Here is a 10,902-nt window from a genome sequence, read left to right on the forward strand (position 1 = left end):
AACGCTCCAATTGGACAAGAGTGTCACATCTGATGTTAATTAAAGGTGACCCAGAACCGTGCTGTTCTTTGCAAGTTGCCGTGAAAATGCAACAACTTTCTTCCCCTTCACCTGTTAAGGCTGAAAGACACTTCTGTAGAATTCAGTTTTTGGACATTTTGCCTCCAATGTCGCCATTTATCACCAAGCAAAGGCCATCTGTGTGTGTGTGTGTGTGTGGTTGTGTGTGTGTGTGTGTGCGTGTGTGTGTGTGTGTGTGTGTGTGTGTGTGTGTGTGTGTGTGTGTGTGTGCATGCCTAAGTGTGTGTGTTATTCTTTGATGAGTCGATAGATGTGGTGCTGTGCTCCGTGCTCGCTGTTGGACACCTCGAACACACACGCCATGCACAGCAAGGTCTCCTGAGTGTCTCTGTTGCTCACAACCTGGACACACAAACACACACACACACACACACACACACATAGAGGAAAGAAGGAATAAAAAAAGTTATAATAAATGATGTATGGTGAAAGATGTGTATTTAAATACACACACACACACACACACACACACCATTCACTTATTCATACTAGAAACTATGAAGCAATGACTGATGTCCTCACCAGTAGAATAGTGAAGTTCTCCAGCACACTGTTCATCATGTATTTCTCAGGCAGGTGCTTGAGCTTGTGGATGAAGTTGATCATGTATTCACACATGGGAGAGCGGTTGATTCTGTAGATGAAGCGGCCATTTTCAAACCTCGCGTACTCCGTCTGAGAGGGAGGGGGAGGAATAGGTTAGGCCTATGTTACCAAAAAAAAAATGCGATAACTGACAACTGCAGGGCATCGCCACAATCTGTCAGTTTGCTAGTCGTGAGCTTTATCCATCCAACAGCCTTTGAACTCTATATAGCACTATACCAAATAAAATCTCCGTATACTTGGTTGCATTTTATTCCACTTGATTGCTTGACCTCGTAATAATAAAAACACATGTGTCACTTAAAACTCGTGTGTCAATAATATGTGTGGTTCTGAATTAAACATGGAAAGAGGAGCATGCTTGTGGGTCGCCAAAGAGATCTGTGCCGCGGACTTTCAATTGTTATTTGACTTCAGTGATGAAGAGCAGTACAGCAGACATTTATGTTCACAAAAGAAAAAAACATCCTGGGGTTTAGAGCCGCTAGCCAGAGCACAGCACAACAAATGGAAATCGGTGCTCCTCACCTCCACCTTCTCGACCACCTGCTTGCCGAAGGAGCAGACCTTGGTGGAGCAGGTGATGGTCATGTTCTCTGAGCTCTCGTATTGGCTGCTGACTCCATAGAAGGCGGCTGGGTCGTCCTGCATGTTATGATTCAGGTCCGCCTGGTAACAGAAGAGCAATATATATATAAATATGTATCTATATATTACTACTGTTAATCAGAGTATGAATGGGTGCTGATCAGAACCCAACAATCACATCCATTCACTCCCAGAAAAAAACATTGGAACAAACAGTGGCAGAGGAGCGTTGGTCCGCTTTCTGCCACCAATAAGGTAGCAGACAGCGCCCTCTGCTGGTAGCTCACTCACTGAGCCATGGCATGCTCAAACTACACACAGATGTGCGGACAAAACTACAACTGATATCAAAGGTTTGTCTCGTCAGTTAAATAAACATGTGAAAGACTGTTGCATTTGTCTAGCTAATAAGGCTTCAGCTGCACATTACAGTGAGGGTCAGCGCAGTTTTCATTGGAACTACTTTCAACTGGAGAAATAGTCCCTGTGACAACTCCTTAAAGAAAAGGGTTGTTGATTATCAAACATATTTGATATTTATTCTAAAAATATACATTCTTATTCGAATTCTCCATATTGTAAATTTACATTAAAAAGAAATGATGTCAAATTTGAACACACAATGTCTACTGAACATTTATCTATGAGGGGAGAGAGGGCTATGTATCCTGTGCTACTATCTTATTTTCCATAAGTAAAGGTTTCATTTAGGAAGGTTTCTAACCCTTATCTGAATTGAGAGTCTTAGGATAGAGGGTGTAATGCTGTCCACATTATGAAGCCCTTTTTTGGGCTTATCTATTAATCGAACTTACCTGACTTGAATAGATGTTCTGCTCATCCTTTTAGTTCCCCAAATTCAGCCGGGCATATATGCTATCTTTATGCTATCTTTATGCTATATTTATGCTATCTTTATGCTATCTTTGGACTCTCTAGGATTAAAAAGCGAGTCATGTATGGCTGCACAGCATGTGTTGGTACAGACCAACCTGTACCCTGCAGACAGCGGTGGGCAGCTGATTTTGAAATGGTTAAAGCAAATCTTATATTTTTCTTCATCGGGAGCATTAAAGCATTGAAGTGGTTTAATCAGAGCAGTGAGAACATGCTGCACCTGGATCACCGGCAGAGAGAAGCGGAGAAGGGTTTGTACTATTTGTAATCAGTTATCTAAGGGGCACACACACACACACAAACACATGCACACACACACACACACACACGCACACACATACACTTACACTATGCTAAGTCAAACACTTGTACATTCATTCACAAGCACACACAAAAATAAAACTGTGGATTGTTGTCATGCTAGAAGCACATCTCATCACTTGTACATCCACTGTGTATACTGATCCTACGTAACAGGTCTATGTGCTCCTGCTCCCATGCATGACTCTACTACTACTAACAGTGTTACATTCTCCTAAACACATTGATAAGTCTTGAGGCTTTATAGTGAAACAACATGCAGTTTAAAAATACAAACAATAAAGCAGAACTAGCTAACCTTTGTCTGCCGGCCACTTACTTCACCATATACAGGTGATACTCATATTATTAGAATATCATGGAAAATGAATTGGAATTGAGGCAATAATTCATCCAAAAGGGGCCCCAAACCAAGAACTGAGTACATATGGATGAGTATACTTTATAGAGGGCCGACATTTCTGTATTTAAAATCCCCTTTTTATTGATTTCATGTAATATTAAAATTTTCAGAGATTTTGACATTTGGGTTTGCATAAGTTGTAAGCCATAATTATCCAAATGATAACAAATAAAGGCTTGACATATCTCACTTTGCATGTAATGAGTCTATACAATATATTATTTTCACCTTTTAAGTTGAATTACTGAAATAAATGGACTTTTGCACGATATTCTAATATTGTTTCACCTGTATATACTATTTGAAATTTGAATCTGTGTCTTAAAGAGAGGGGAGGACGGTCTAATACACAGACCAGCTTAGGTGAGCATACAAGAGCCAGCAGGATTCAAGTCCCACAGCAGCTTGGAAGATCAGAATAAAATCTGTCTTTTCACATGTAACCCACTGGAGACCCAGTCTGAAATTGGTCAGAGACTCTTTCAAGACTATCAGGTTATTTCGACTTTATCGAAAGCCATTGCTTTTTACAGATTATGATTTACTAACACACAGAAACACACAGACACAAACCCACACACAAAGACACACACACACACACCTACACACACACACACACACAGGTGGAGACAGAGCAACCTGTGTGCCAGGAGGTGAGCAGGTGTTCAAACAAAGCGAATGTGCTTTCATCAACACATATCCCAGGTGAAAAGACAGTACACACACACACACACACGTACACACACACATGCACACACACACGTACACACGCACACACACACACACACACACACACACACACACACACACACACACACACACACACACACACACACACACACACACACACACACACACACACACACACACACACACACACACACACACACACACACACACACACACACACACACACACACACACGCGCACATAAGTACAGACAAAGAAAATGGCACTGGGTGGATAAATACTAGGGATAAAAGCGGGGTACACGCTAACACTGCCAATTATTGTCCAAAATAATCTCGATAAAACTAAATGCTTTACTGTGTCTCAAACACTCTCTGAGCTCGTCATTATTTCAGACGGATATAAAACTGCTGTAGAGATCAAATTGAAATATAAAAACAAGCTCTTGCATAGAACAGGAGGTAGGTAAATAAAAGAAAGTAGTAGGTTTGTCTGCTCACCCAGAACTTGATCAGGTAGAATGCGTTATGCGGCCCCTTGCTGAACAGCTCCTTGAGGCCACCTTTCTTCTCGGGGAACTTATCATAGATCTGTCTGATGTCCACACACTCTAGCAGGGGGTCGCTGTAGCTCGGGCTGCTCTGGCTGATGTGCACAAACGGGTGCTTGTTGTACTGTAGGGGAGGGATACAAAAAGATTTTAGGAGAGACAGTGATAAGGCAGCAAGAGAAAGACAGATACCGAACCAACACATGTCCCCTGCGTTCCAAATTCTCCCATACTTTAACATTTTTTGACTTTCTTTACTACATGCTAAAGCTTGCTGTGTTTCTATAGAGTGGAGCGGCTACAGTGCTACAATCTTTCAAATGTGTGATACAAGCGTGAAAATTGGCATGAGCAGTCTCCATGGGTTAAAAAATAAAAAAAGATATAAAAAAAAATAAGCAATTAGCCGCTCCACTAATACTGCAAAAAGATATTGGATGGCATTTGGTCATTTTTGGCATACTGCATACTGCATTTGACATGCACATATTGGTTTTGGAACACAGGACGTTTTTACTTTGGACATTTAGGTTGACATCTGGGTTTGTGTGTAAGTTGTGATCGATGCAAACTATAGGATCCCATTTTACAGGTTTTGGACGCTTTTCAAACAGCGCAAGAAACAAGAGACTACACAGGTTGTAGTGACATAACGGAGACCCCCAGAGCTCGGAAATTAAAAGGTGTCCCATGAGGTTTTTGACCACAAGAGGCACTAGTGAGTAACTTTTAAAGTGAGTAAAAATAATAAAAATCATTTGAAATGTTTCATAGCAAAGGAAAAAAAATATCTGACGTGCTTTTTTAGGCCTGAATACATACACACAGTGGTATATTTAGTGTCTTTCAGTCTGGGAGTCAAATGTTGGTGTGATACTACAAGATTGTCACATTTGTACACCTCTGCCATGTTGCAAATTGCAATAAAACACCATTGTAACAATACTTTCCTGAATATGAACTAAATAGATTTGTGACCTTTCTTTTTTTTAATTTCAGAATTTTCCTTTTCCTATAAAAAAAAATTGTCATGTGTGCACTAGTTAGTAACCATTTAAGCTGACGGATACATTTCCCGTGCGGTAAAATGTTTCTACCTGTGCCGCCCCTTATTTACAGTCATGTAACATAACGTGTCACCTCTCTCAACAACAGAGCCTGTTTCAAAGTAAACACAGAACGGTCTGAGGTTGTTTTTTTTTTCAACCAGCCAAACAGAAAAGCAACAAGATGAATGCCAGCTGTCTGTGAGCCCGAGGTAGAATAATGACAGTGAGTCCACAGTGTGGCAGGATGACAGATAGACTGAGCAGACACACCGATAGAGCTTTTCAAAGGTTATTCATACCAGGGATACACACAAAGGGCTTTAACGCTGTTCTCTGTCGCGGGGGTTATCTATCATCTCTGTTTACGAGACAATAGGGACTGCTTCTTATTGTACACTGGTGCTCTATCTGCGTGTGTGTGTGTGTGTGTGAGTGTGTGTGTGTGTGTGTGTGTGTGTGTGTGTGTGTGTGTGTGTGTGTGTGCGTGCGTGCATGCGTGTGTGTTGTACTCACTGATTCCTGGTCCCTTTGCGTCTCCAGAAAAGACGCAAACTCCACCAGTCGTAGTTTGGTGGTACCGATGGAGCGACCTTGCCACGCCGGCTCCCTGTGTGTTTGGGCTGCGGTGGGAGGCTCATAGGCTAGACAACACACACACACACACACACACACACACACACACACACACACACACACACACACACAGTCGGATTAACATCACTTCACCATTGGCTTCATGTAACAATTATGCTATTTAACAGGGTTAGCAGTAATGCTCGCATTATTCTATGCTACAAATGTGTAACATAGCTGCCATTACTGGAGTGTCATGGACACAGCCCGCCTGGGGTTAAGGGTGCAGCACTAAAGCGCTGTTAACAAAAGCAGGTGTAAAGGGGTAACAATGTTGAGGACACCGGGAAGTCTCAAAGCTCACACACTCCATTTACTGAAGCTTGTCCTCTCTTGTCATTAAATGTGTGCAATTGTAACTGACAGCTGCAATAGGGACCTTCATGAGATGGTCAAAATGTGCTGTGAAATATCAAAGGGCAAGTCTCTCTCTTTTTTTTAAAGATTTTTCTTGGCATTTTTATGCTTTATTGATAGTGTAGAGACAGAGTTGAAATGGGTCAGAGAGGGGAGTGACATGCAGAGAACGTCCGCGGGCTGAAATCGAACCCGGGTGGACGCCCTACCAACTGAGCTAAGGGCCCCCCCTCTTTCTTATATATCAGTAGCTTTTGTTAGCCGTATGTCACCATCGTTAGTCACAGCACTTGTGCCCATTTTGTTGTATTTTAGTTTTGGCTCGACATATGAAAGAATAGTCTTTTTTCTTTCTTTCTTTCTTTCTTTCTTTCTTTCTTTCTTTCTTTCTTTCTTTCTTTCTTTCTTTCTTTCTTTCTGACCTCTTCAGGAGACACACCTCATGGCAGGCTAGATACACCCTGGTGCCCGGGCAGAGTGACTAAACCTCCCTGTTGAGAGCCAGGCCTAAATGGCAGGAGGAGAGTGCACTGCCTATATGAGCTTCAACAGAAAAGGACATGATTGTACCTGTGGTGGTGGGTCTCTCTCTCTCACCTGAGATTGTGGTGGTCCCCGCTGTCTGCACGGAGTAGGCTTGCTGGGAGAAGGGCTTGATGCTGAGACAGACAAGGCAAAGAGGCACAGCATTAAAAAAAGGGCTGAAGAAAGTACAGGCACATAGTGGGGTCACGCTGTTCCCCGCGTTATACACAAGAGGGAATTCTCTTCTGGTGTTTTTGTATGAACGGCAGCGGGAGGCCAACAGGTCAAGAGAGTCTGAGAGCAAAGCTACATACAAGCCCCTCATTTACTACAATCATCTTCCTAACAGTGTCATGTCACAGCAGCAGGACAAAACTAAATACAAGAAAGGGGTTTGAACTATAGTAGCGTAATGATCCCACAGTGGCGGACTCAGACTATTTGAAGGGCATGGGCCAAAAAATAAAAAGGGCACATTATGGACAACATTTCTAACTCGATGGTGTGTTGTTCCCCCAGCGGCGCCTTAAAGGCAGCGCTGCCTGGACTTTAAGCACTTTGTAGTTTGGTTTATTTGCAGCTATAGTACTGACGTGATTCTTGTTGTTCTGAGTTTGTACCTTCTTTGTTGAATGCACTTAATGGAAGTTGCTTTGGATAAAAGAGTCAGCTAAATAGAATGAAATGTAACGAAACACCAAACACTGTGTTTGTAGATCGGAAAACGGTTGGGATCATACAATTAAAAGGAGGATCTGGGGCCCCCCCCCCATAAAAAATGTAGCTTCAAAGACACTGTTTCACCTAATTCTAGCGACTTTATAAACACTAAAATGATTGCACTTTCACATTTTAGCAGAAGAAGGGAGGATGCCTTGCTGCTTTCATCTTTACTAATATTTAAGTAAATTAGACAGGAGAAAAATCAATGTGCCGCTACCATACAGTCTTTGACCGCTGACAGCCAGCTACGGAAATATTGAAGGAAGTTTTCCTTCATGTTGAGGTGATGACTGACTATTATCGTCTCTCTTGCATGACATAACCTATACTTGAATGAGGACCGGATCTTGACACTCAAAAAATGTATATACATTTTAAACGGATTATGCAAAAATAGTTTTTCTAACTTGGCATCTAATTGCGCTTTTCCACTATGGTTACGGACATACTCTTAATCCGCTTTTTGCCAGTGGAGATTTAAAGCCACTACGAGTAAAATGGCCCGTTGGCGGCCCCTTTGGACAAAAGCGGTAGTATTTTTACGACGCCAGCTGTCGTGAAGCTGTTTTCTAGCTTGTGCCTGGCGTGCGAGATTCAAATGATCAGGAAGCAATATAGTGCATGTCCGTGTGTTGAAAGTGTGAGGGCACCGGACTCTTTTTGGCTCCGTGAGAGTGGTTAGTGACACTGCATCAACTAATGCCAGTCAGTGACACACACACCTGATTGCAATGAGTTGATGCAGTGTTACCTCTCACGGAGCTGAAAGATTCCTTGTCCTCACACAAAGCGAATGAACGAGAGACGGCAGTTAGTATGGATCACGATGAGGTAATGTGTTTATGTTGTTGTAAATAATGACTATTTCAGATGAATAATGGTCATCTGATGATGCTGGTGAGGAAAACTTTGTTTTAGTAGGCTACCGCTCATTCATTCAGTCTAGTTCGCTCCGTGAAATTGTGTATACGACGTTGCTTGGCAACGCCCTCCCGCCCGCCTATCACTCTCCCTTTTAGCTTTTCTTCATTGCATTTTCTTTTTTTTTCTTTGATGGTTCAGCCCCGTTATCAGTCATTATTACGACAAATAACTGTCTCAAACAAGGCTCCCGCTCCCCTTCCCTCACCTGGAGGGATAGGCTTCTCAAATCGCGTTGCTGAGCCACACTGAAATCTGCGACCAATACGCATATGTGACCATAGAGCATGCACGTGTGAACCGAAAATCGGACTGGGTGTGCGACCAGACCAAACGCAGTAATAAAAACTATATAAAAACGTATTTCTTTGCACTGATGGTCTCGTTTGCTGTTAAAGGTAATTTATGATTATGAGAGGAAACATGAGGCTGTTTAAAAGATATTTAAATGTTACTCGGAGCCGCTTTAAATACCACTCGATGTAGCTGTTTGTCATAACGACGCCACATGAAAGCAACGCCTCTTTCGCATTCCCCGTTCGTCAGCTGCACCTCATTAGAGTACCACAACTTGTCTTTTCGGTTTGCCATATTCTTGCTCCAGAGGGCACATCATCATCATTTAGGCCTATTGTATGGAGGGGCAACCTAGGGCACTCAATCATTTTTGTTCACGTGTAAAGGGCAGCCAATAAGGCACTTTCTCTCATTTTCACCACCATAGAGGGCGCTTCAGCATCACTTTTTCAACCATGGGGGCACCAGACGGGCAGAAGGGCACTAGAAGGGCACTAGAAGGACCAGACGGACAGAAGGGCACTATCAGGGCACTATCATGGCACTATCAGGGCACTATCAGGGCACTAGAAGGACCAGACAGACAGAAGGGAACTATCAGGGCACTATAAGGGCACTAGAAGGACCAGACGGGCAGAAGGGGACTATAAGGGCACTCATTAAGGCACGTCATCGAATTTTCTTGTTCTAAGGGCACATCATCATAATTTATTGTATGTAGGGGCACCGTAGAGGGCACCCAATCTTGAAAAGGGCAGTCAATAAGGCATTTCCTCTCGTTTTCACCACTCTTGAGGGCACTTTAGCGCGCTTTTTCAACCATAGAGCCACTAGGGGGGGGGGGGGGGGGGGGGTTGGGGGGGGTGGGGGCGGTCCACAGAATTTTAAACTCTACATATTATGGTGTTAGCCCTATTCATTCGTTATAAACAATTACATTTTGTCACTTTGCCAAGGTGAAGACAGGCAAATTCCATCAATATCGCGATATCTTCGATATTCAGAAAGTATCATGAATTACTGTATATGATAATATTGGGAACTACAGCCACCCGCTCTATATTCTGTAACTACTTCAGTTGGATATCAGTGTGTGAGGTGAGCAGCACTTACTCTTCTGTGTTGGAGGTGGACTGTCCACCAGGAATCATCCCCTGCCACAGCTGAAAATAATCACACACAAAACACACGTTAATACACTGGACTGAGGCTGCCAACCACAGATGCAGAGCATGTGTGTGTGTGTGTGTGTGTGTGTGTGTGTGTGTGTGTGTGTGTGTGTGTGTGTGTGTGTGTGTGTGTGTGTGTGTGTGTGTGAGTGTTGTGATGAGTTCAAACTGAGCATGCATGTCTAACAGGTTGCTGTATATATTTATAGTGAAAAGATACAGTGTGTGTGTGTGTGTGTGTGTGTGTGTGTGTGTGTGTTACCTGTGCGTTGCTGGGGAAGCTGGCCCGTACGATGCCAGGCAGGAGCTTGCTGTGTATTGCGGAGGCTGAGACGATCTGAGCCGAGGACATGGCGGAGATGCTCTGCAGAGCCTTCTCCTTGGCACTCTGGTCCTGCACGGCAACACATAAATACATACACACATTATCCTTTTCATCATTCTCATTATAAATACATTTCAATACATTCTGGTCCAAAAATATCCAACGCCAAACTCAAAGCACCGCACTGCACTAGGCCATGAAAGCAGAGAATTCCAAAAGTCTGCCCTGTCGAATTAAAGGTGGGGTAAGCAATTCTGGGGAATGTTTACTTTGTCGACAAAATCACTTTTAGTAAAAATCTGTGGATATCTCATGATCTTGGAAGAAAAAGGCTGGTGTTAATACACAGCCTAGGCGCTTTAAACTGGTATGCTAACACAGGGGGCCCCGCTGTAGCATGTAAACATGCCCGTTTACAGAGTCTAGGCTGTGTATTGATTGACACCAGATTTTTCTTTCCAGCGGACTCACTGTACGGACAAGAAGCAGATTTTGAGGAGATATTCACAAAAAGTCATTTTGTCGAGAAAAAATTCCCCCGTCTTTGAGTATTTATTTAACCTCACAGATGTCAAGAGGCTTCTTGCTGGAAGTGGCTGACATGGGATAAAAGAGTGTTTGACCTTGTTTTGCCTTTTCTCATAATCAGCAGAAATCCAGCAGTGGTCACAGTGTCCAACCACGTGTTCACATCTCAACCCCCCTCCCTCCCCCTGTTTTGAGGGATTAAGGAAATGTAGTGCTTTGTCTTTGTGTGAGTAAGTTGG

At 43.0% G+C, this 10,902-nt stretch overlaps 1 protein-coding gene across 1 annotated transcript in view; it reads right to left on the reverse strand.

Annotated features, from left to right (window-relative positions):
• Positions 1-309: 309 nt before the first annotated feature.
• tead1a (TEA domain family member 1a) overlaps positions 310-10,902 on the reverse strand; it is a gene marked incomplete at its 3' end in the record, with an annotated part of 24,702 nt that continues 14,109 nt past the window's right edge. Inside the window, exons 4-11 of the mRNA XM_080027416.1 lie at positions 10,073-10,204; positions 9,755-9,804; positions 6,773-6,834; positions 5,699-5,826; positions 4,087-4,260; positions 1,216-1,356; positions 604-756; positions 310-423 (exon numbers count right to left, since the gene is read on the reverse strand). Of these exons, the coding sequence (XP_079883542.1) occupies positions 310-423; positions 604-756; positions 1,216-1,356; positions 4,087-4,260; positions 5,699-5,826; positions 6,773-6,834; positions 9,755-9,804; positions 10,073-10,204 (954 nt within the window). The remainder of the gene's footprint in view (positions 424-603; positions 757-1,215; positions 1,357-4,086; positions 4,261-5,698; positions 5,827-6,772; positions 6,835-9,754; positions 9,805-10,072; positions 10,205-10,902) is intronic.

The sequence above is a fragment of the Ammodytes marinus genome (genome assembly GCF_949987685.1).
Source record: "Ammodytes marinus genome assembly, chromosome: 5".
Taxonomy (NCBI): Eukaryota; Metazoa; Chordata; class Actinopteri; order Uranoscopiformes; family Ammodytidae; genus Ammodytes; species Ammodytes marinus.